Here is a 26,340-nt window from a genome sequence, read left to right as displayed (position 1 = left end):
GAAGTGGAAGACAAGTTACTCTTTATTCCTCTGAATGTCAGACACTTAAGGCTGTTTTCCACTGGTCCGTCTGCGGTCCGTCTGCGGTCTGTCTGCGGTGCGTTGACACAAAATAAACTAACGTTCTTAAATGAACCAGAATGGTCACATCCCTTCCGCTACGTCAGCGTTCCGCGTATGCGTTCTTTTTTTACCGTTTGACGCTTGCATGTCGCAGCAAAAGTTGGACAACAGGAAACAGGTTCGGGTTTCAAAATAAAAACTTCCATTTTACTTTCAAAATAAAAGTTTAAAAGACTTTTCTTTCTAACTTGTCCTGTCCAACAGCTGGGCAGGCAGATGAGAGCTGAGGGCCTCTTGGGTTGGACATATTTTACTTTAACAAGAGGGGTTATTAATCTTCTGACAAACCAAAGGTATGTCTGAATAAACCCCTTTTGTAATTGAGGCCAAACTTTATTCATTTCAATCAGGTTTGAAAATCTTTGGTGTTCATAAGACCTGATCTCATATGTACAGGGACGTGCTCACGCCACCACACACCTTCACACCACGCATGACACCACCAGGGACGAGGAAAGTTTAATTGTTTAGATTCAAAAGTGTGTCATGACACAAAACGTGTATTTTACAAGGACATTGTTAGGAAGGAGGGGGGTTTGACTGAGCGATGAGGGCGGGGCGACCTACCAGACGACAGGACAAACCACTTCTCCGGGATCCGGGTGGGGGGGGGGGGGGGGGTGCGGACCAGAGACGCAACGAATGTAAATTAACTGAGGGTCTTGAAACGGACTCGCACCGCAGACGAACCGGGTCAGACCCACGATAAAAGAAGGAGGTCAGATTCAGATGCAGCAGAAGCAGGAAGTGCTCAGAGGCCACACCCATCAGCATGGTCATGTGACCATCACGGTGTTACCTGAGCTGATGTGAACATCAGCAGCAGTTGGGGGGCAGACACCGTTCTGCTGTGTCAGCACGTCATCTGCAGAGCAACGATGGCAGCGATCCGACCTGCCGCTACGTCCAACCAGACTCGCCATCTGTCATTTGATGCTGTCGGCGCCGTCAGCTGTTAGACGGATGATCAGGTTTCAGCCGGATGGCCCAGGAGTTGGCCGACACTTCACCGACCCCTCGATGAACACGGCACGTGTACACGCCCTCGTTGAACTCGTTGGCCACGATGCGCAGGTCTCTGTCCTTCATCACAATGTACCCGGGGATGGAGGTGAGGATGCGCTCGCCGTCTTTGTACCAGCTGAAGGAGACAAGAGACGAACGTCAGAGATGCTGAATGTTTCTCACCTGAACTACAGAGGTGTGACCCCTTCTGTCTGACACCCACAGGTACAGCTGACCTGACTTTGGATCGAGGGCGGGGCTTCTTGGTTCCGCAGCGGAAACCAACCACTCTCCCCCGAGGAACCGTCTTGACCTTGACATTAGTGGATGGTGGCGTTGGGGTGGCGAGCATCTCCAGGGGTTCTGCAGCCAGAAGCAAACCCAACAAAGAATCAACTTTTCTGTAAAAGAACAGCAAACCTCTGTGGTCAAACTTACCAAAGCAGAGGTTACAGCGCCGAGGACAGTTCTTCTTCATGAAGGTCTTCCTCCGGTCGCAGAAACCCAGCTGGGCCCACGTGTCGCAGACCCGCTTCTTGTCCACGCAGCCTTTACAGGGCAGTGAGGAGACACCTGAAGTCTACCAGCCGCTTTCCTTACAGAGACTGCTGACAACTGAGAGCAAGATCTGCCACTCCGCCTTCTCTATGGAAGCCCATCCAGACTGTCTCCCTTTACCCCCTGTGTTCTTTCTGCCAGGACCCGGGACGACCCGTCATGGTAGGGCTCTGAGCCCGGAGGCAGCAGAAGATGGCGGTGACCAGCATCCATCTTCCAAAGCCCTTTCAGGGTCATGAGGCTGCTGGAGCCTATCCAAGCTATCGCTAACCCCCACTGGTCCATCACAGGGCCACACACCTAGGGGCAATTTAGATCCGCCAATAAACCTGTTTCTGGACTAGGGGGAAAACCCTCACATGACCCAGGAGAACATCCACACAGAAAGAACTCAGCTGGGATTGACACGCTAGCACCTGTGGAGTGTTAACCCTTGTGTTATCCTATGGGGTCAAGATGACCCTACCATGACAAAGGTGGATAAAGGTGGAAAGATTTCATGTAATCCATGGACACCAGTGAAGATCACAAATCATTGAAGAAAAAAGGTTCAGAGCTCTGTCTAGTGGGTCTAGATGACCCAACTCCCAACGTTAAAGACCCTAGGATAGCACAAAGGTCACAATGTTACCGTAGAGTCTCTGGATGCCCCAGACATCATCCCGGGCGATGTTCCTCTGTCCGGTGTAGGTGGCATTGGGGTGCATCAGAGCCTGAGGGTCTCGGGAGTGCCACAGACCTAGAGCATGCCCTATTTCATGAGCTGCCACTTGGACCAGGTCATTCAGCCAGACACCTGCAGAATCAGAGTCAGGGAGTCCATCGGGACCTGCTAACCCGAACCGCTTTAACCCTTTATCCTCAACTCTGCAACGCTTTATGCAATTGATGGAATTCCAACAGATTCTGGGGCGGAGAAAAGCCGCTTTGTGGTTAAAATAAAGTGCCACATAACGGCGCAAAGATGCTTTTCTCGGAGTCAGAATCCAGTGGTTGTACGTCTAACGTTTGCTCCAGGATCTGCAAACACAGCCCCCCCCCCAACAGCAGTCAGGAGCTTAGCTGTCTTCTTCTCTCTCTTCTATCAGATAACCGAGCTCAGAGAAGTCGGCTGTAACTTGATTCTTTCAGATCCATTTCCTGTCCAAACAGTGTTCAGGCTCCTCCCACAGCGTCCGTCTGTACCACCCCTGTTTGATCATAATGCACCAAAGAAATGTTTGTGGCGTGTAGGATAAAGAATGTCCTAAAGCTGAAGGTCATGTTTCCCCTTTGGTCGGCCTCTGCAGTCCCGCACTTTTGTAGTTTATTTCGTTGGGCTTTGTCAGAAATGTCTGAACCCAGCCAAAGTCTTCTAAACCAGACTCAGGACCTCATCTGAAAGCCAGCATCGCCACGTCATCGGGTCCAACCACAGAACGGGGCAGCAACCTACTGGACCAACCAACTGTGGGCCTGAGACTGATGTGAGCGCGCCCAAAATAAGGACCGAAGCGTTGTATTACTGCCTTCATTTCTCATTATGAAGTACAGAAAAGTACAGAGAAGGTCAGAAGGAGCTGCATTGTGTGTTCGTAGATTTAGAGAAGGCGTATGACAGGGTGCCGAGGGAGGAGCTGTGGTACTGTATGAGGTCGTCTGGAGTGGCAGAGAAGTATGTCAGAGTAGTTCAGGACATGTATGAGAGAAGTATGACGGTGGTGAGATGTGCTGTAGGTCAGACAGAGGAGTTCAAGGTGGAGGTGGGACTACACCAAGGATCAGCTTTGAGTCCTTTTTTGTTTGCTATGCTGATGGACAGGCTGACAGACGAGGTAAGACAGGAATCTCCCTGGACAATGATGTTTGCGGATGACATTGTAATTTGCAGTGAGAGTAGAGAGCAGGTGGAGGAACAGCTAGAGAGGTGGAGGTTTGCTCTGGAAAGAAGAGGCATGAAGGTCAGTCGTAGTAAGACAGAATACATGTGTCTGAACGAGAGGCATCAAGGTAGAAGCGTTAGGTTACAGGGGACTGAGGTGGAGAAGGTGCAGGAGTTTAAGTACTTGGGGTCAACAGTTCAGTGTGATGGGGATTGTGGAAAAGAGGTGAAGAGGCGAGTGCAGGCAGGTTGGAGCGGTTGGAGGAAAGTGTCAGGAGTGTTGTGTGACAGAAGAGTGCCAGCAAGACTCAAAGGAAAGGTGTACAAGACAGTGGTGAGACCAGCTCTGCTCTATGGGTTAGAGACGGTAGCAGTGAGACAGAGACAAGAGGCTGAGATGGAGGTAGCGGAGATGAAGATGTTGAGGTTCTCCTTAGGAGTGACCAGGTTAGACAGGATAAGGAACGAGTACATCAGAGGGACGGCTCACGTTGCCTGTGTTAGCGACAAAGTCAGAGAAGCCAGACTGAGATGGTTTGGACATGTTCAGAGGAGGGATAGTGGATATATTGGTAGAAGGATGTTGGAGATGGAACTGCCTGGCAGGAGGACAAGAGGACGGCCAAAGAGGAGATACATGGATGTCTTAACAGAGGACATGAAGTTGGCTAACGTTAGGGTAGAAGATGTTCATGATAGAGTGAGGTGGAAAAGGATGATTCGCTGTGGCGACCCCTGATGGGAAAAGCCCAAAGAGAAAGAAGAAGAATTTCTCATTATGAAGTATTCTGTATTCCATTCTAGTATTTGGGGTCAGTGAGGAATTTGGTGGCTTTGAACCTTTGCCCAACCAACCAGACAGCTGCTGACACAGCTATAGCCAGTTACCCTGTTTCCAGCTGAACCTGGACTTGCCGAGGATCCAGAACTCGTGGTTATCAAAGTGGATTTCTCCTCGTGGTGGTAGGAAGGCGTGAGCCAGCTCGCCGTTGAGGCCATCAAAACACGGGTGGAGAGGAGACCACCAGCAGTCTGTGTGGTTGAAGGTGAAGAATCCTAACGGAGAGGTTTCAGAGCTTCAGCTCCCACAGACACCATGAGCAAACGTGACAACAGTTCTAGTGTGTTTCTGAAGTCAAGTTTCCAACATCATCATCGTGTGACAGATGGCCACTTACCGAGAGTGATGTCAGCAGTGGTGTTGCCATCTGTAAGCTCAGTGAAGGTCAAAGGTGAGACGTCACTCCACTTGGTGAAGGCGATGCCGATCGCCTTCCTCGTGTCCTCCATGTTCAAAGTGTTGGGAAACTTGATGATCCTGGAGATGAAGAGAAGCTGTGGTTTTAGTCCTGAAGCTCATATCACAGCTATGTTCACAGCATTGATCCTCCTCCTTGAAACTCACTTAACCGTTGAAAGACAAGAACGTTGTAAGGTTCTAGCTAGAGTTCTGCAGGTTTTCCTTTCCCTTCAGAAAGGCTGACCTTGAAAATGTCCCAGGCATTCAGCAGATATTCAACACTAATGTATTGTACCACTGTTATGCAGATGACACTCACATTTACATTACAGTCACAGCAGGTGACCATGGACCAGTGGACTCACTGCATCCAACCATCTCTGAGTGGAATAACGTCCTGCAGCTACACATGATCCTCTGTGATCCACAGAAACACAGAGAAAAGGATCACTTTCCGTCTTTCTCTAGAAGTCCTTCAGGTCCAGTTAGAAAACTTGGTGTAATCCCAGATCCTGATTTGAACTCATCAACATTTTACTATCACACAAAGGTTTTGTGTTGAAACCAGACCTGGAGAGACGGAGTCAGCATTTATCTGCAGCAGGTTAGCCGCTGGAATGATCTGGACTAAGAAGAAAGGAGCTGCAGATCATCCAGAACGTTGCTGGTTGGGTTCTGGCTGAAACTAGAAAGGAGGACCTCATCATTCTGTCCTCAGAGAATGGACTTTAAAACAGCAGCCTGTGTCAAAGTCTCTCCATGGTTTAACACCAAAGTAAATCTCTGATATGTTGGTGCCACATGAACCAGCTGGACTCTGAGGTCAGGGGTCGACCTTCTGCTGGAAGCCAGAGTCACGCTCAAGTTTCACGCTGGAACCGTCTTCCTGCTGATGATGATGTTCAGGTCCAGACTTGGACCAGGCTCCAGCAGCTGCAGCTCTTCTTCTGGACTCTTTTGTTTGTGTTTAAATTGTTTTTACTCATCGTTTATTGGTTTGTTATTTTACTAATTTTCTCTGTAATTTACATTTGAAATGTCTCATTATTGTTCTAAGTGTTGGTCTTGTCTTTGTAAAATGCTGTGATTTACCCAGAAGACATGTTGAGACTCACTAAATGATTATTTAACTTAATGTCAATGTGTTTAAATTAAACTTAATAAGAATAACTATTTGTTTTAAAGGCTGCTAGAAGTTGAAGCTGGAGGAGAACCTGCCATGACGAAGGACGATCTGATGTCAGACATTAGACTAGATTTATGGACCATTTATGGATTTATTAAGAACACAAGTGGGAGGTCACAATTTCAAGACAAAGAGAAAAGTTCATTAGGGGGTGTCATCAAATGACCCTTTTGGTTGGATTCTAAGTTCAAACAGTATCCCTTATCAGCTCAGGACAGTGTGTCGTAAAACCCCCTCTCTTTCTTGCTGGGGATGAGAAGCAGATGAACAAACACAACTGTTTTCAGAAGAGGTAAAAAGGTCAATCTGAGTTAACATTTAAACAAATACATTTAAACAATGATAATAATAAAACAAATTCCTTCACAACACCCCTGAGGTTTCTTCGTTTTTTCCTGGAATCCGGTTTTTTAGGATTTTTTCCTTACCGTGAAGGGGGGTCTAAGGGCAGGGATGCCAGTATAGCTTAGTCAGTTTGTTAGTTCATTTAGTATTTTCCTATTGAACTCTTTGTATTCGTGATCCTTTTAAGTTCATGTTTTACTTTGAAGCCCATCGAGACGACTGTTGTTGGGATTTTGGGCTATACAAATGAAATTGAATTGAATTGAACTCATAAACAGGTCTTTCTTGGTTCCTGGACCTAGCGGTCTTTAGGTCGTCCTTTTTACGGCAAGACCTCAAACTATGAACCATAATTGAACGTAAACATCTACAACTAAAGAAGAAAAACGATGACGCCGTTCTATCCCAGGGTCTTTAGATTTAACTGCTGACATAAACCAGATGAGGACTCCATCGTGCATCACTTTTGAGGATCCACTATATAACTAAAAGTATTGGCTCACCCATGATCACAATCAGCTGTCCTAATCTCATGGCCACCGGTGTATCAAATCATCAGTCAGACATGCAGACTGTTTTTACAAACATTTGTAAAGAATGGGCCGCTCTCAGAAGCTCAGTGAATTCCAGTGGAAGTGTCAGAGGACGCCATCTGTGCAACAAATCCAGAGGTGACATTTCTTAAATCTTCCTCAGTCGGCTGTCAGCTCTGTCAGAACAATGGAAGAGTTTGGGAAGGACAGCAGCTCAGCCTCCAAGTGGTCGACCACCTAACCTGATGGAGAGGGGTCAGAGGATGCTGAAGGTCAAAGAGGTCACAGACATTATGCAGTCAGTTTCTGCAGAGCCCCAACGGTCATGTGACCTTCAGATTAGTTCAAGTCCAGCATGAAGAGAGCTTCCTGGAACTGGTTTCCACGGCCGAGCAGCTGCATCCATCCACACATCACCAAGTGAATGCAAAGCGTTGATGCAGCGGCGGAAAACACGCCGCCACTGGACGCCAGAGCAGTGGAGGCGCCTTCTCTGGAGACATGGATCACACTGTTACATCTGGAATCTGATGGACCAGTCTGGGTTTGGAGGTTGTCAGGACAACGGTACATTTGAGACGCCATTGTGCCGAGTGTGACATTTGGTGGGGGAATTATGGTATGGGCTGGTTTTTCAGGACTGCTTCAGGTGACCAGAACATTTTGGACAATCCAAGCTCCCAACCTGGTGGGAACAGTTTGGAGCTGGCCTTCCTCTCCCACCATGACTGTGCCCCAGTGACCAAAGGTCAAAGGTCCATACAGACATGGAGGACAGAGTCTGGAGTGATGAACTGCACAGAGTCCTGACCTGAACCCCATAGAACACCTTTGGGATGAATTAGAGCAGAGACTGAGAGGCAGGCCTTCTCCACCAGCATCAGTGTGTGACCTCACCAATGACCTTCTGGATGAAAGGTCAGAAATTCTTAAAACACTCCTCAACCTCGTAGAGAGCCTTTCTAGAAGAGTTGAAGCTGGAACAGCTGCCAAAGGTGGACTAGCATCACGTTGATCTCTATGTGTCTGGAATGGGACGGAACTTCAGTTCATAAGTGAGTCAAGGCAGGTGAGCTGCTCGCGAGCCATATATGGCTCTTTTGATGGTCACATGTGGCTCGCAGACAAATCTTTAATTATACTTTTTTTTTTTTTTTTTTCATTAGACCAGTCCTTCTCGGGCGCGATGCGATGCCAGAGGCGCGCAGTAGTAGCAGTGCTTAGAGAGAGAAATCTGCGCCAGCGCTATCAGTTACTATTATCTATTATTTCACAGAGTTTGTACCAGCTGGAAACCTGTGAATTGACGTGCCTAAAACTGCGCTCCCGTCTCTGAGAAAGAGCGCGCAGTTTCGGGGACGGGATGTGTGAGGAAGAAAGCAGGGGGTGGGTGAGGTGTTGTGGGGACAGGCAGCAGGTGAATCGCGCAGGGATAGTAAAAAACCCGCTGCCCGTCACTCACTGCAGCGTGTGAGTGTGTGTTTGGTTCCATGTCTGTCTCACATCTACAGAACATTCAGACCTACGATCACGTTTAAAGTCTCAACGCCTGCATGAAGCAGAAACTCACCACGTATCAACCAGACTAGACCATCAGCAAAACTACCACGAAAAATACTCATCATTTATTAACAACACTATAACAATGTTATTAAAAAGAATCCACAGACTTATTGTACTTTAAAAATGTTGAAATTACATCAAATGCACACATTCACTTGTATATTTAGTTTTAAACATATCGTCGCGGACTGAGTTTAACTTGGCTGTTGGGCCGCGTTAAAAGTTCTGGAGTTCATTGAACGCGTCAAGCAGAGATCTGATTGGCCCTCAGTTCTGTCGCTCAGCCTGTTGTTAGGGAGTTTGGACCAATGGGGTTCAGCTATGGGCCGAATAAGGGAAATGGGAGGGCTGCAGCGGGAGCAGGGGAATATAAAGTTGGGAGAAGCGCACTCGTCTCGGCGGGAGAGATTCAGGAGTTGCTGAATTAATTGTACGGCGTTTGTTGTGGTCTACAGTAACCAGAATAAAGAACCTTAAAAGAGGTTAAGTCTCCGTGCCTCAGTGTGGGAAAGGGACACTACATTATTGTATGGCTCTTTGGAAATTACATTTACAAATATGTGGCGTTTATGGCTCTGTCAGCCAAAAAGGTTCCCGACCCCTGACCTACGTAGAGAACCAGGTGCACGCTTCTACGTCCTCTTCATCGATTTCCGCGAGCGCTGCGTTTTTCGCCCCACCCTCCTCCCCGGCTTCCACCTATTAGCCCCGTTGGGGTCGTTTAGATACCCAAAGTTTTCAATGGAGATCTTGTTTTATTGTATCTAAACAGAGGCTTATGCCAGACTACAAAATATGGAAAATAAAGCTTTCTAGTGCGTGAGTTGTCTGACTGAAATGAAGATTCACACTTCAGCTAACATCAAACTGCTGAGTGACCAACAGCAGGAAGGACATCCAACCCTACAACTTCATCAGAACTTACCAAAAACTCTTTACCTGCTTCCACTGAGAAAATGCTGAAAACACAGAAATGGCTAAAATTCTGACAGTCCCTAAATCCCCCAGAAGCATGGCTGTGGTGTACCTGGCATAGGGAAACTGTGTTGACGTGTGGTGTAGACGAGCTCATGCACCTGTAGGTGAGGTTATGGTGAGTCCACTTGTACCCCAGGGGGTTGATGGCGTAGCGTTTGCTCCTCATTACTTCGTTAGCTGATGTGGTTGAGTCTCTCCTGGACATCTGAAAAACAAGAAAGCTGCATCATCTGCAAAACCTTTGATCTTTTCTGGATCTTTCACTTCCGTTTATTTCCCGTTTTCAAAGACTCCATGCTAAACCAGCCGGGGTTCATTTGCATCAACTGGGATTTTTGGTTCTTTTTCTTTGATTTGTTACTTCGATGCGTGTGTCAGGTAAGGCGCTGCAGGAGCCTCCCCACAGGTGGACTGTTGGAATAAACCCTAAAGGCCCGTACACATCGGGACGAATATTCGCCAGGCGTTATTCGCCAGCGCTTTTCGCCACGTTTTTTGTGTTCACACCCAGGCGATTTTCGCTGACGGTGAGCCGAGTGAACATGCAATTTAAATCCCTGACATTAGATGGCGCTTAATGTAAACAGAAATACTCCTGTACACAAGGTGGCGCTGCGCAACTTTACGCTTCTTAAAGTCGCTTTTTACTCAGAAGAAAAGAGCAAGTTTTTACGCGCTTGTCAGAATCAAACAAAGAAAACATGAATATTTCAAGCACCAGTAGCTCCAACTGGTACTTGGTTCGGGGATATTTTAGAATGTCCGTCATTACTTCTTCGCGGCAGTGTTGACGCTACTTGGCGTCTATCTTCTTCGCTGGTATGTGTGCTCAGCAAGGCAGTTTTGTGTTTGAGCGCCCCCAAGTTGTGTTTTACTGTAACTTCAGAAGCTCCAGACACGTGAGCAAAAGCGCCATTCTCATTGGTCGAGTAGATTTCGACGCAAGGCGTCGAAAAAAACAAACAAACCCGAGGCGTTTTTTTTTTTTTGACGCTTTGACGCGTGGCGTTTTTTCGCGTCGGTGTGCACACTCTCATTGGTGCCCTTTGTTTAGTCACGAGGCATTAAACGTCGGCGAAAAGCGCCGGCGAAATTCGTCCCGGTGTGAACGGGCCTTAAACCTGTACCTGATGGTGTGATGGTTGTTGTTTCTCATCAAAATCTATTCTAGCTTCTTTCATGTTGCTCCACCCAGACAAACCCTTGAACTACACCCAACCTTTCACCTCACCCGTCCCCTCCCCTCCTCCAGCCACTTATCTTTTATGCGTTCAAACATGTTTTTGTCAAACTTTCGACAATAAACAGAACCAAATACACTCCCCCCAAAGGTAGGACGTTTTCACTCCTGCTTTGACCTCCAGGTGAGAGATGAGGGTGACGGCATCCTCCTTCCAGAACCACATGAACAACATCAGCAGGTCTACTTCCTGTTCTCCACACAGAGCTGAGGACCCCTAGTGGAGGACAGACGTTACTGCTACTTTAGGGGATTCTGGAGCGTCAGACACACACAGGGTTTATTCATACAAACCCCTTTCGTGTTGTGCTCAGACAGAGGGAGAGTGGGATGGTAGAGACAGGGCAGAGGGGTACACGAAAGGAAAGATGGGTAATGAGGTTAGAAAATGATTAAAGAAACACATGGGGGGGGGGGGGGGGGGGGGGGCAGGATTACAACCCAAAAGAGGAAACAAGTTCCTGGAGGTTTATCATGATAACTTTCACATTATGTTTATCAAAGGGGTGGGGCCTGTCCACAGACACACCCACCCACACCCTCTGAATTTACCCACATATCTGTTGGCTGTTAAACCTTTGCCCCCCCCGGTTTCCTCCTTTACCCTAAATCCCGCCTCCATCCTGGTTTATAGCTTTGGCAGCAAATCCCTCCTCTGCAGCTCCTCCCCCGCCACACACACTCAAACAAATCCCTTCATACCCCCAACACCCCACCACATCCCACCCCAGCCTTACTTTCTGCCCCAAGCTTGGTGCAAACTAGTAAGTTCCAAATGTTGCAGTTCCTCAAATGACCACTGGTGGCGTCTGTCAGAAGCGAGCGTTTTCCCTACAGAACTGCGGCTAAAGCCAACTTTTCTCCCAGAATAAATGTATGAATATTCTGTTTATTTTTGATAATTGTTCATTACAGCTGGGGGTGGAGATCACAGACCGCAGAGAAACACGTCTGTGGGTCGGCGTCCTGCGGTCGCTCCCATGGCTCCAGGTCCAGGAGCCGTTCCCTCCACATCCTCCACCCGGCTGATGCCTCTGCCTGCCTCAGCACAGCGGTGGGTGGAGCTTTCAGTCGCTGCTCCAGAACTGTGGAAGCCCCTCCCACCAGAGCGACAGAACTAGAAGCACTGTCTCCACCTTTAAATAGTTAAAAACCCGTCTGATCAAAAAGAGCCTCTTCGTGTTTCCACAGAACCGTTCTTGGTCTTTGGACTGGTCTGTAAAGAAATTCCTCCTAGTGTGGGGAGGAGGGAGGCCGAATATTCAGATGTGGAACATATGTGTCTTTCTCTTTTCATGTTGAACCTCCCCCATATGTGTCACCCACATGTGAACTCAGCTGTGAGCCGCCTGTGTTCCCCCGCCCAACACCAGTTTCAGGTTTCCTCCGGGCCCAAAGTTCTGCCTGTCGGATTCTGTCCTCAGCAGACGTTAACGTTCCTTCGCCGCTCTGAGGTTCAGGAAAGACGGACGAAGACGGTTTGAGATGTTATAATGTCCTCAAAGGAGCGTCCAGAAACGTTTCATGTCATCGTAAATACAGACACAAAGAGAAAATGAGGAAAACAGGTCAGGACTTTCTGTACAGCCACTTTACCCCTTGTACTATCCTATGACCCCCCCCCCCTTCCATTGAGGTGTTCTCCCTACCATGACAAAGGTGGATAAAGGTGGAAAGGTTTCATGTAATCCATGGACACCAGTGAAGATCACAAATCATTGAAGAAAAAAGGTTCAGAGCACTGTCTAGTGGGTCTAGATGACCCAACTCCCAATGTTAAAGAGCCTAGGATAGAACAAGGGTTACGATAAACTCAGCCTTTAACCAGGAAAGAACAACCGTTGGACAACAACACAACACACAGCGTTTGCGTTGTTGTGTCTGGTGAGCCAGATTGCAAATTTGGGAAACAGGAAGTTGGTTTTTGGGTGTTTTTGGCATTTGTGAACAAAGCCCTAAAACTGAAAACCCAAGACACCAAGTGGTGTCAGCGGTGGTCCTCTGCAGGGTCTCTGAACTGACCGCTTAGCTGCCTGAGGTCCAGCAGCGTGTTAGGTTCTTCGGTCCTGTCCTGGACCGCACCAACGGGAATTGGTACAGTGACTCAGGGTCCCAGGAGTCCGCATGTTTGAGGACGGATCTTCTCCATTCAACAGGAACCAAGCATCACAGCTGGCAAGACTTTGGGCCGGAGCCGCACTTTCCGCTCCAAAGTGTCTCATGGGGCGGCCCACTGACCCAATGTGACACATCCTGCTTCCCGTAGAGTTGTTCCTCAGAAATGGACTCCAGGATGTCGGTGGTGATCGTTTCTTTATAACAGCAGCTGCTGTCCACAAACCCGGAGACACTTTACTGTCTGCCCTGATTTTGAACCCAAGATGAACCCACAGAACGCGGGTCCATCAGACCCGGGTCCCTTTGTTAGGAACAAAGGGTTGTTTGTCGCAACCACACACACATGCACACGGACGCAGACCTGCAACCACACACACCTGCAACCACACACACCTGCAACCACACACACCTGCAACCACACACACCTGCAACCACACACACCTGCAACCACACACACCTGCAACCACACGTACTTGCAACCACACACACCTGCAACCACACACACATGCACACGGACGCAGACCTGCAACCACACACACCTGCAACCACACACACGTGCACACGGACGCAACCACACACACATGCAACCACACACACCTCCAACCACACACACATGCACACGGACGCAGACCTGCAACCACACACACCTGCAACCACACACACTTGCAACCACACACACCTGCAACCACACGTACTTGCAACCACACACACCTGCAACCACACACACATGCACACGGACGCAGACCTGCAACCACACACACATGCAACCACACACACCTCCAACCACACACACATGCACACGGACGCAGACCTGCAACCACACACACCTGCAACCACACACACCTGCAACCACACACACATGCACACAGACGCAACCACACACACCTGCAACCACACACACAAGCACACGGACGCAACCACACGCACCTGCAACCACACACACTTACAACCACAAACACATATACACACTTGCTGCAACCACACACACATGTAGATACACACCTGCAACCACACACACACATGCAAAACTCTAAATCTTTTTGTATGTCAACTCAAATTTTGGCCAAAGAGTGGGTTTGTGTGTTGTTGCATGTGTGTAACTATGCGTGCATGTGTGTGCGTGTGTGTTACATCTCAGTGCGCTCAACACAACAGCCTCTCAGCTCACATACAACTTTCTTTGCTGCGGATCAGAACCGGACCGTTAGGGGATCAACTGACCTGCGCGGGCAGCGCGGCTGCACTGGCCTTCATCATCATTATCATCATCACCATCACCACCAGCAAAGTCACGCGGTCCATGATGAGGAGCAGTGAGTCTTCCTGCGCACCTCCAGACGCGCGGTGTTGCGCGCGCGGGTGTCGGTTTCTCCGAAACTCCCGGCAGCCCAAACTTGGCGGAGCGTCCTACAGAACCGGACAAACGGCTTCCGTCCCGGGACTGGAGGTCCTCGAGCTCCCCACGCGATCACAGAGCGGCTGGGGTGGGGCGGGGTCAGGTGTGGGGGCTCCGTGTCTTTTATGGAGAGGGAGGAGTTTAACCCGCTCAGCATGCGGGAGCGGTGACATCACAGGTTTGTTGTTCTACGACCAACAGAGACAGTCTGGCTGCAGGTGGAGGAACTTTCTGTGCGTGAACTGATCTTCTTTTCCCGTCAGGGTCTCCCCAGCCAATCAGCTTCCTGCGTCTGTTTTCTGCATCCTCTACCAGCAGCTACCTTCATGTCCTCCTTCATCCAGAATCCTCCTCTCTGGTCTTCCTCTAGACCTCTGGCAGCTCTAGACTCAGCATCCTTCAGTCTCAACCATCTCAGTCTGACTGGATCTCCAGAACCTCTACCATGTTCCGTCCCTCTGATGTCCTCCTTCCTGATCCATCCTGAACCTCAGCATCTTCATCTCTGCTTCCTGTCTTCCTCAGTGTCTCTAGGAATCAACATGGCTGCTCTCTCCACTCTTCTTCACGTCTTTTCCACTCTCTCCGTTCCTCTGGACTGCTGAGCCTAAATCCTTCTTCATCTCTTCTTCCTGTAACCTCACTCTTCCTCTTCTTCATTCACACATGTTCTCCGTCTTGCTGCCGCTAACCTTCATTCCTCTCCTTTCCAGGACAAACCTCCACCTCTCTAGCTTCTCCTCCACCTGTTCTCTGCTCTCTCTACAAATCACAGTATCGTCTGCAAACATCATGGTCTGTGGTGGTTCCTGTCTAACCTCATCTGTCAGTCTGTCCATCACCAAACAGGAAGTGGCTCAGAGCTGATGTCTGATGTGATCCCACCTTCACCTAGAACTCCTCTGTCCACCCCCCCCCCCCCCCCCCCACTGTCTTACAGCCCTCATGCATGTCCTGCTCTAGACTTCCTCATACCTTACCACACATCCTCTCTGGACGTAAACTTTCTGTCTGTCTCTCTGACCTTCTGTTCTCCATCAACATCCTCAAAGCAAAGATTCCATCTTCTCCTTCTTGGCATGAAATCATCCTGCTGCTCTCAAATGTTCACGTCTGCTCTTCGTCTTCAGCTACTCTTTCCCATCACGTCATTGTTTGGTTCCTCAGCTTCATTCCTCTGCAGTTATCACAACTCTGCACATCTCCGTATTCCTATGGACTCCATCCCACTTCTCCTCCAGTCCTCAGGAATCTTCTCACCACCTAAGATCCTGATGAACAACCCGTCAGAACCTCCCTCCATCTACACTCCATACCTGCACAGGTGTGTCATCAGGACCAAGTGCCTCTCTACTCTCATCCTTACTTCTCTCTTACTAATCTTTCTTCTCTCTCGTTTTCTTCATTCATGCACTTTTCAAAGTATTGGTTGGGTTGGCCCCCCCCATCCATCATGAGTGGGTTTGAAGAAGTCCAATTATCCGATTCTGTGGAGGAAATCTGAGCTCATTTCCTGTTTTCAGATACAAAGAAGCTTTTTTGGGGGGCGTCAAATTATTATGCTAATTGTGATTCATGAATTCCAGACAAATTAGCGCATTTCTCTAGAAAACCGTGTTGAATCTATAAGTACTACAGCCACGTTTTTCCTGTAGATGCAGTTGAACGTGACCGAGGCTCGTCTTTAGCTTTAGAGACGACACGGACATGATGAAGGAATGAAGACCAACAGAAAGAAACCAGAACAGCAGTTTGGACCAGAACCCGGACGGCTCCTGTCCTCATAACCTTACACTGAAGTCTAGTGAAGCTTTGGCGCATTCTCACTAAGGAAGATCTACGTCAGGGTTGTTCCACGCCACTCATCGATCACGCCTTCACTCTAAACCAGTAGCTACTTTCCCGCCTTTTCCTTCATATTTCTGCTTTTAAAGTCATGGATGTTTATCTCTGCATTCCAGACGGTTCTGCCGGCCCCCCTTTGCCTCGTTCTCCACCTGGACCAGCGCCGTGTCACACACCTCAACCACCATCAGCATCTGGACTGGGGGGTTTATCCATCCATGATCCCAGCTCATCCGACTGGGGGAACCCTTGTGCTATCCCAGGCACTTTAACGTTGGGAGTGGGGTCATCTAGACCCACTAGACAGTGCTCTGAACCTTTTTTCTTCAATGATTTGTGATCTTCACTGGTGTCCATGGATTACATGAAATCTTTCCACCTTTATCCACCTTTGTCATGGTGGGGAGAACACGTCAATGTAAAGGGGGGGTCATCTAGGATAGCACAAGGGTTAAAGTCTTCCTGGTGAGGAACCCAAACCCTGCAGGTCTGAGGTTCAGAGCTCAGCGGTAGAACCAAGTCAAGACCAAACGTCTGCAGATCCAAGCAGCTTCTGATGAACAAAGTTTCCTTTGATTCAAACACTTTTCTGTCTTTTGGACTGAAATACATTTGATTTCAGGTCTTTTCCTCATTAAAACGTCCTGTTTGTGTCCAAAGTCTCCCATCATGCACTGCAGCTTTTTCAGGATGATGACCTGGAGATGGCCATGATGCTGACAGCCCCCCACCCCCCACGTCTGTTTGAGGGGGGCTGGACTCTGAAACACTTTGGTAACTGTGTTCAGTTTGAAGGTCACCTGTGAGCCGGACTCCCCGGCCCTGATGGACTCTTCGCCGTGATGGACCCCCCCCCATGATGACCCCCGTGACGGACTCCCCTCCGTGATGCCTCCCCTCTCCCCCGTGATGCCCCCCCCTCCCTGCTGGACTGGACTCTGACTTCTCGTATGAATCTTCTTCAGCTCACCTGTGGGTCAGGTATCCCATATTGAGATGAAGGACGTGGGCAGCTTTGCTGCTGCGGGGCGTCCCATCATGCTCGGGGCCCCCGGAGGCCTCCTGGCAGAGCCTTGGTGTGGGGGAGGGGGAGTGAGGCACCTTCAGAGGGAGCTGAAGGATGAAGATTTAATTACACGTCTGTGCATTCATCTGTCCGTCCTCTCAGGAAAAACAGGCTGGGTCAGCAGGTTCCCACACAACCCCCCCCCCACACTGTTTTGACAGGCTGTTGGTTGCCATGGAGACCGCAGAAAACGTCCGGCCCCTTAAACTAGATGTGTCAACAGTCAGTGCTGGCGTGCTGCAAGGCAAAGTAGCCCCAGCCAAACAGGAAGTCCTGCAAACGTGCACTCGCACGTGGACGGACAGGAGGTGAGGTCATCGCTGAGGTCATCGCTGAGGTCATCGCTGAGGTCACTGCAGTCAGCCGAGGGTGAGAAGCATCGTCCTTGAAACAGGTGAGGAGGACAAACAGGTGAGCCTCTAGTGAGGGAGGGGCTACCTCAGAGGATGACATCACTTTCTCTGAGGTAGCCCCTCCTGTCTGGTGGGGGGCTGTCAGCATCATGTCCATCTCCAGCCCCCCTCAAACAGACGTGGGGGGGTGGGGGGCTGTCAGCATCATGTCCATCTCCAGTGATCCTCTTCAGCTCATTGGGATCTTTTGTTTGCATCATCTTAAATCCACCAGAAGAGAAACAATTTCATCTGAAAAGTGCTGAAACATTCATTCTAACATAGAAAACAGGAAGAGATTCAAGGAGAGCAGGTGTCAACCTCAAGGCCCGGGGGCCAAATGTGGCCCTCATGTCGTTGGATGTGGCCCCCGTGAACATAAAAGTTTTTAATTGAAATAAAAAATAAACATTGGTGTGTATTTATTCACATCTATACATTAGGACTTAAACACTGTCCATATAACCTAACCTGACAGTATCAAATGTAAAAAGATTTATGCTAAAGTAACAAACAGATGTTTTCTATGCAGCTGGAATTGTCACTTTAAAAAGTTATAACAAATAAATAATCAGTTATTTAACATTAAGGAGTAGTTACATTCATTTTTCATTACAATTAGTTACATGTATAAGTTACATCTGGCCCTTTGAGGACAGACACTATGCTGATGTGGCCCCCAGTGAAAATGATTGGACCCCCCTTAAATCATTTTAAAACATCCCTTTGATGTCATTAAAGTGCCACTTCCATCATATTCTGATTTATTGTAAAATGTTCCCAGAAGACGTTTTTAGCCGTTTTCTAGGACATCATTTCAGCAGTTTAGTAGGACCCCCCCGCCCCCCAGTTGTGGGCGGGACCATTGATGTGGGGTTCTGTCCTCTTTTCTCTTCTACTTCTACCCTTCCTCTTCTCCATTCTTGATCATTATTCATCATTTAGTTCTCCATGCCTCTGTCTGGTGCAGTGATTCATGTATTGTCCCTCTTTTCCTCTTTCCCCTCCTGGGGAGTGGGAGTGCTTCCAGACTCCAGTTGTTTCATCCGTGCTCCAGTTCCTGACCGTTTACCTCGTCTCTGCTCCTGCTCCTACACCTGGCTGTGGTTCCTGTCTCCGGCTCGACTCGCGCCCCCGACTGTCCCCCCAACCACGGCTGGATGAAGCTCGTCTGCTGGACTTTTATATATGTAGTTGTAGATTTAGATAAGTTCATTCTTCTCTAAGAGTTCTGGTAAATCGCCTGTCCGTCCTGGGGGAGGATCCCTCCTTCAGTATAGCTTAGTCAGTTTGTTAGTTCATTTTAGTATTTTCCTATTGAACTCTTTGTATTCATGATCCGCCCATCGAGACGACTGTTGTTGTGATTTTGGGCTATACAAATAAAATTGAATTGACTTGAATAGTAAGCCCCCCCTCACTTGTGATCATGTCTTTGTTTACACTCTCTCCCTCTAGCTTACAGCCCCAAGCTAACACTGGCGGTGCAGCAAAAACATCAGTTTGATCCGGATTCCAAACAAAGACGTGGTGGATCTAGTTGATGTCTTTTCTTTTCCTTTTTTTTCTAATTATGTTGATTTTTTATGTTGTTTTTACAATAAAGTTTACTCCATTCTATGCTTTTCTATTCTATTGTGTTCGATTCTTTCTTTCAAGTAGAGGCATCAGAATAGAGCAGAGCAGGGAGACTTTGGTCTTTCAACGATTCACGACGATTTGAATAAAGAAATCCTCAGAAATGCAGTTTGAATCTTTATTTTCTTCACAAGAACATGTTCAAACACCAAAACACCATTTTGTGTCTCCAAATACTGACCTGAAGGTTCTCAGGTCTGAACATACGTAACACAAGCAGTGTTGCCAGATGGAGTCACAGTTTTCCAGCCCCAAAGTCATCTGAAAACCGCCAGACCCCACAAAAACCCGCCCAACGAGGGGGGGGGGGGGGCAAAATAAGATCAAGTCAAATGAATTACACATTTACAAATCACAGATGTAGAAAGGGGATATCAGTCTAAAAGCACAATCATATCTGTCTGTCCGCCCGGTCGGTCGGTCTGTCTTTCTGTGAGTGATTGGGAGAAACAACAATATACAGCTTTTGTAGAAATTTTTTCCCCTTTTTCAAAATAAAACATTTTTCAAAATCAAAGATAGTTCAGACTATTAATAAAAGGAGTACAGTATTAAATATTTCTGCAGCGGACCGGCCTTCTTCCATTCATTTTCTTAACCCGCTATTACCTATGTATAACCTCTTCCATCCTTGTGCTGTCCTTGCGCCAAAGCGCCCCGACTACTACCGTGTCAACCTGCTGCTATGATGACCGTATTTAGCGCTCTCTGTGTAGGACACACTGAGGAGCGCGGGGGAAAACAACTCTGAGCTACAAGGGATGTGAACAGGTGAACAGGTAGAGAGGAAAAGCAGGTAGAGAGGCGGGGGAGGGGCTTTGGCTTCAAACTCTGTCAGACAGATGCAAACACGGGCGTCAGATTGAGACGCAGCTTTCACTGCGGGAGTTGAAGCAGAGACTTTCTCTGGGATGATTTTATGAACTCAAACATGGAAACATGATTACCAAGAAGAACTCTTCAAAATAATAAACCTGATCTCTCCACATTCTCCGTGTCTACCATGCATTGATAAACACAGACATGCAGCCATCAGACCATAACGTTAGCTCGTAGCTCCGCCCACAGGCGACCGCGGTGTCAGCTTTAAAGAACACAACTTCTAAGAGGAGGGGCAGGGCGGCAAACCCCCAACAACAGGTTAGATGACAGAACCCATTAAGCGTCTCTACCTGGTGCGTTCACGGAGCTTCAGAACATAAGACTTCAACAGCCCCCCAGCCTAAAGTAGTCCGTTATTATGTATTCATGAGTGGAAAAAACCCGCCGAACAGACCCTAAAACCACCAAAATTATGCAAACCCGCCCAAAACCATTTTTACCCGCAAATTTAGAACCAAAACCGCCCAATTGGGCGGAAAACCGCCCAATCTGGCAACACTGAACACAAGTGACCCCGCCCCCTAAACCATGCAGTCCCTACAACGACCACTAGAGGGACAATATTTTATTTTATCACTTAATAACCAAAACATCCGTGACGACAACACGACCGTCAACCTGTGTTCACATCGGAAACGAGCGTTCCAGCGGACCCCTCCAACAAAACGCCCCGGCTGATGAACACGGAACGTCAAGACACAGCTGTGCACGGATGAAAGAATTCTGCATTGTTGAGGAACGCTCGTCCACGAGGAACCCAAGTGTATAAGGAACCCGTATGTATAAGGAACCCGCGACTATGAGGAACCCGCGTCTATAAGGAACCTGCGTCTATAAGGAACCCGCGTCTATAACGAACCCGCGTCTATAAGGAACCCACGTCTATAAGGAACCCGCGTCTATAAGGAACCCGTATGTATAGGGAACCTGCATCTATGAGGAACCTGTATGTATAAGGAACCTGCGTCTATAAGGAACCCGCGACTATAAGGAACCCGCGTCTATAAGGAACCCACATCTATAAGGAACCTGCATCTAAAAAGAACCCGCGTCTATAAGGAACCCGTATGTATAGGGAACCAGCATCTATGAGGAACCCGTATGTATAAGGAACCCGCGTCTATAAGGAACCCGCGACTATAAGGAACCCGCTTCTATAAGGAACCAACGTCTATAAGGAACCCGCGTCTATAAGGAACCCGCGTCTATAAGGAACCCGCGACCATAAGGAACCCGCGTCTATAAGGAACCCACATCTATAAGGAACCTGCGTCTATAAGGAACCCGCGTCTATAATGAACCCGCGTCTATAAGGAACCCGTATGTATAGGGAACCTGCATCTATGAGGAACCCGTATGTATAAGGAACCCGCGTCTATAAGGAACCCGCGACTATAAGGAACCCGCGTCTATAAGGAACCCGCGTCTATAAGGAACCCACGTCTATGAGGAACCCGCGTCTATAAGGAACCTGCATCTATGAGGAACCCGTATGTATAAGGAACCCGCGTCTATAAGGAACCCGCGTCTATAAGGAACCCGCGACTATAAGGAACCCGCCGTCTATAAGGAACCCGCGTCTATAAGGAACCTGTATGTATAGGGAACCTGCATCTATGAGGAACCCGTATGTATAAGGAACCTGCGTCTATAAGGAACCCGCGTCTATAAGGAACCCGCGTCTATAAGGAACCCGCGTCTATAAGGAATCTGCGTCTATAAGGAACCCGCGTCTATAAGGAACCCGTATGTATAAGGAACCTGCATCTATGAAGAACCCGTATGTATAAGGAATCCGCGACTATAAGGAACCCGCGTCTATAAGGAATCTGCGTCTATAAGGAACCCGCGTCTATAAGGAACCCGTATGTATAAGGAACCTGCATCTATGAAGAACCCGTATGTATAAGGAACCCGCGTCTATAAGGAACCCGCGACTATAAGGAACCCGCGTCTATAAGGAACCCACGTCTATAAGGAACCCACGTCTATAAGGAACCTGCGTCTATAAGGAACCCGCATCTATAAGGAACCCGCGACTATAAGGAACCCGCGTATATAAGGAACCCGCGTATATAAGGAACCCGCGTCTATAAGGAACCCACGTCTATAAGGAACCCGCGTATATAAGGAACCCGCGTCTATAAGGAACCCACGTCTATAAGGAACCCGCGTATATAAGGAACCCGCGTCTATAAGGAACCCGCGTCTATAAGGAACCCGTATGTATAGGGAACCTGCATCTATGAGGAACCCGCGTCTCTAAGGAACCCGCGTCCTATAAGGAACCCGCGTCTATAAGGAACCCGCGTCTATAAGGAACCCGCGTCTATAAGGAACCCGCGTCTATAAGAAACCCGCGTCTATAAGGAACCCCCGTCTATAAGGAACCCGCGTCTATAAGGAACCCGCGACTATAAGGAACCCGCGTCTATAAGGAACCCGCGTCTATAAGGAACCCGCGTTTATAAGGAACCCGCGTCTATAAGAAACCCGCGTCTATAAGGAACCCGTATGTATAAGGAACCTGCATCTATAAGGAACCCGCGTCTATAAGGAACCCGCGTCTATAAGGAACCCGCGTCTATAAGGAACCCGCATCTATAAGGAACCCGCGACTATAAGGAACCCGCGTATATAAGGAACCCGCGTATATAAGGAACCCGCGACTATAAGGAACCCGCGTATATAAGGAACCCGCGTATATAAGGAACCCGCGTCTATAAGGAACCCACGTCTATAAGGAACCCGCGTATATAAGGAACCCGCGTCTATAAGGAACCCGCGTCTATAAGGAACCCGTATGTATAGGGAACCTGCATCTATGAGGAACCCGCGTCTCTAAGGAACCCGCGTCCTATAAGGAACCCGCGTCTATAAGGAACCCGCGTCTATAAGGAACCCGCGTCTATAAGGAACCCGCGTCTATAAGGAACCCCCGTCTATAAGGAACCCGCGTCTATAAGGAACCCGCGTCTATAAGGAACCCGCGTCTATAAGGAACCCGCGTCTATAAGGAACCCCCGTCTATAAGGAACCCGCGTCTATAAGGAACCCGCGACTATAAGGAACCCGCGTCTATAAGGAACCCGCGTCTATAAGAAACCCGCGACTATAAGGAACCCGCGTCTATAAGGAACCCGCGTCTATAAGAAACCCGCGTCTATAAGGAACCCCCGTCTATAAGGAACCCGCGTCTATAAGGAACCCGCGTCTATAAAGAACCCGTATGTATAAGGAACCCGCGTCTATAAGGAACCCGCGTCTATAAGGAACCCGCGTCTATAACGAACCCGCGTCTATTAGGAACCCGCGTCTATAAGGAACCCGCGTCTATTAGGAACCCGCGTCTATAAGGAACCCGCGTCTATAAGGAACCCGCGTCTATAAGGAACCCGCGTCTATAACGAACCCTCACAGTTTAACCAAACGCCTGCACTTCTTAACAAAGACTTCCATCTTTCTGCTCCGCTCCAGGCTCTCCAGAATAACAGACCATTTTAAGTCCACCCTCAGGTTCTGCTGCAGGGATGCAGAACTTTCAGCTGATCTTCGATCCGGAAGCGGCGCCGCTGCCTCCACGCAGCGCCATATTTTCTTTAGGTTTTGATTTCCTCCTCCATCGCTACGAAAATCAAAACCTAAAAAAACCACGGAGCTGCAGCCCCCACCGTCAGGCCGGACCTCTGCTGGAACCACAACGGGTCGGAGCCTCCTGCAAAACAACAGAACCACAGATCAGAACCAGCATCCCTGCTCCCAAAACCTCCTCCCTGGGCTGGAATGAGGACTGCAGCCTCAGACCGCCGCCGCTGCTGTGGCTTCACTCAGCGGTGACATCATTGCTCTGAGGTGCTGCAGGGCCCACCGCTGTTGCCTAGCAACCAGCGACATCTCAGAGCCTCCTCCTGCTGCTGTGGGTGAGGAAAGGAACGAGCACAGAAGCTAAAAGCTGCCTGAAGGTCGCCGCGGAAACGCTTCCTGACGGCCTGCAGACCTCTCCTCCTCCACGCCAACGTCACAGTCAGAGCAGACAGAAGGAGGCTTTCAGACAGAACAGGAGGCTCCGCCCACAGACCAGATGACATCACACTGCATCTGAAATACAGATGTTTGAAATGGACTACAAACAGCCCCGTCCTGCTGCGTCATGCTAGCATAGAAAGATCGATGTGTTCACACGGAACGGCGTCAGAAGCCTCCATAGTTACTGATCTGCTGACATCATCAAGCCCTTCAGAACCGGACGGACCCAGACCTGACCTCTGAACCCTTCACCCCAGAGCCATCAATCACTTTGGGAGGAGGCTCCGCCCACTGCATACTGGAACCTGGCAGGAGCCAATCACAGCCCAGAGAAGCTTCTGAAAGTGTCTTTATCAAAAAGGTGACGTCACCAAGCAGCTACCAAAGGGGAGGGGCTGCGGCCCACTTTGTGGTCCGTTCAATGCTTTCAGAAGTGCAGGAAATCTGAGCTTTCAGCTGCCAAACGTTATGTCAGCCAACATTTCCCACAATGCACGTGTGCTAGTTTGGGGGAGCTCAATGAGTTATATCACTAGAGGAGACACGCCCGCTTTAGAAGCCTGGCCGACTGTGGCGGAGCGCGACGCCATCTTGGTGAGGCCGACGACGCCCACATGACAATGATTTCTATTGATTTTAGTAGCTTTAGTAGATTTAGTAACTTTTATAAACTGTATATATTTTTAGATTTAAATATATTGATACATATGTATAAATATATTATATTTTATGTATATAATATATATATATATATATATATATATAGACACATCATTTGTTGTTGTTAAAGAAGAGAAACAGTCAGCCTTAAAAGCTCAAACTTGAATGAAAATGCATAGTTGCAGGACTTCTTACAAATAAAATAATTATTAAAAAGAATTTTTAAAATTAATTTCTAAACATTTAGAAGTTTTAGACCTCTTTGTCATGTAATTTAAATTATTTAGAAAAACCCAACAATAAGTCAATAAAATAGTCAATAAAATAATAATAATAATAAATCAATAGTAAGTCAATACAAAAAATAAATAATAAATAAATAATAAGTCAATAAATAATAATAAAAATAATTATATTATTATTATTATTAACAACAACAACAACAACAACAACAACAACAACAACAACAACAACAACAATAATAATAATAATCAAAAGAAGTCCAAAAGTGAACAATAGATTTACCCTAAAAAAACAATCTGGCCTCTTATCAAAATCTGTTTCCACAAATGTTTTGAACAGCCAAGACTGAATTTCTAGTTGGTAACCACAGTGATCCATCTGGGTTAACTCTTTTGATAGCCAAGATCCACTTTTTCTGAGTGCATTGGAAACCTGACTCAGTCACTGAGTCAGAAATGTATAAATCTGTATAAATAGCCTAGTATGCTGTATACAGGTTTAGCAAAATAAAATGTACATTTATATTGACAGCAAAATAAATGTACATCATGCAGCATGTAGATAACAGCCCTGCAGCATCATGCATGTCAACATGTGTTCTATTAATAAAGCCCCTGCAGCATTAAAAGAAAAAAATTATAATACTTACCTGTGAAATGATATACCTTCCTCCTTCATGGACTCGTTTTTCTGATTTTGGCAGTTGAAACACAAACAATGAACTGGCATCTTGTAAAAAATGTGTTCACATGCTGCACTGCAACAGTAACTTGACCTCACCAAGATGGCGGTGCTGTCCTCCAATGAGGAACCACGTGATGTCTCCTCTAGCGATATGACTCATTGGGGGAGCTTCCTCTGATCTGACAGGCAGGACGCTGTGCGCGTGCGCACCATGGACCCGCTTCAAATCAGCTAAGAAATCAGAACCGCCTTCATTTTTCAGAACCACAGCGGAACCGGGATGTCCGCCGCATGTGTTCCGGTCCGGAGGCGGACGTTGTCGTCACCGAACCGGACAACGGTTCTGAAAAACGCCTCGCTACAACAAGCCCCGGAGAACCCACATCAAAGCACACCAGAACCGGGTTCCTCCGAACCATGCAAATATGTTAGTTAGCCTTACCGACGGCATTCGGTCCGGTCGGGGTCCTGTCCCGGATCCCCTCATCCCGAACCTCCGATCGTCCGGCTCCGGAAACAAGATGTCTGCCGCGGCGGAGCCCCGCCCATCCCCCCATAAACCCAGATGATTGCAGCTGCATCAGAACCACTGACTGTCTGTTAGAACTGGACCAAGTGGCCCCTCCCCCCGGCGTTCCAAACAGGAAGTCCCGCAAAACAGACTTTATAGCGAAATAAACAGCTGTCAGTCAGAAGAACCGTTTATTTCAAACATCTTTCAGGGTTCATAAACTGACCAATCAGATGCCTCAATAAAA

At 48.1% G+C, this 26,340-nt stretch overlaps 1 protein-coding gene across 5 annotated transcripts; it reads right to left on the bottom strand.

The window, feature by feature from the left end:
• Positions 1 to 4: 4 nt before the first annotated feature.
• mmp23bb (matrix metallopeptidase 23bb) lies at positions 5 to 26,192 on the bottom strand. Of its 5 annotated transcripts, none has more exons than XM_078929862.1 (8): positions 26,025 to 26,192; positions 9,491 to 9,597; positions 4,726 to 4,865; positions 4,436 to 4,603; positions 2,318 to 2,482; positions 1,567 to 1,677; positions 1,352 to 1,491; positions 5 to 1,264 (listed from the first exon to the last, which is right to left on the bottom strand). In XM_078929862.1, the coding sequence occupies exons 1-8, from the start codon at positions 26,067 to 26,069 to the stop codon at positions 1,130 to 1,132; spliced, it is 1,011 nt and encodes a 336-aa protein (XP_078785988.1). In that variant the 5' UTR covers positions 26,070 to 26,192; the 3' UTR covers positions 5 to 1,129. The 5 variants fall into 5 exon arrangements, with proteins under 5 accessions (XP_078785988.1, XP_078785985.1, XP_078785984.1 ...); XM_078929859.1 differs by having other exon boundaries at positions 1,365 to 1,491; positions 26,025 to 26,188; XM_078929858.1 differs by lacking the exon at positions 26,025 to 26,192 and adding an exon at positions 13,972 to 14,245 and having other exon boundaries at positions 1,365 to 1,491.
• Positions 26,193 to 26,340: the final 148 nt, after the last annotated feature.

Source organism: Oryzias latipes, chromosome 13 (genome assembly GCF_053564925.1).
Source record: "Oryzias latipes strain Hd-rR chromosome 13, Olatipes_Hd-rR_3.1".
NCBI classification, from domain to species: Eukaryota; Metazoa; Chordata; class Actinopteri; order Beloniformes; family Adrianichthyidae; genus Oryzias; species Oryzias latipes.
The sequence above is the reverse complement of the archived record's forward strand: the minus strand, read 5'-3'. Positions and strand labels throughout refer to the sequence as shown.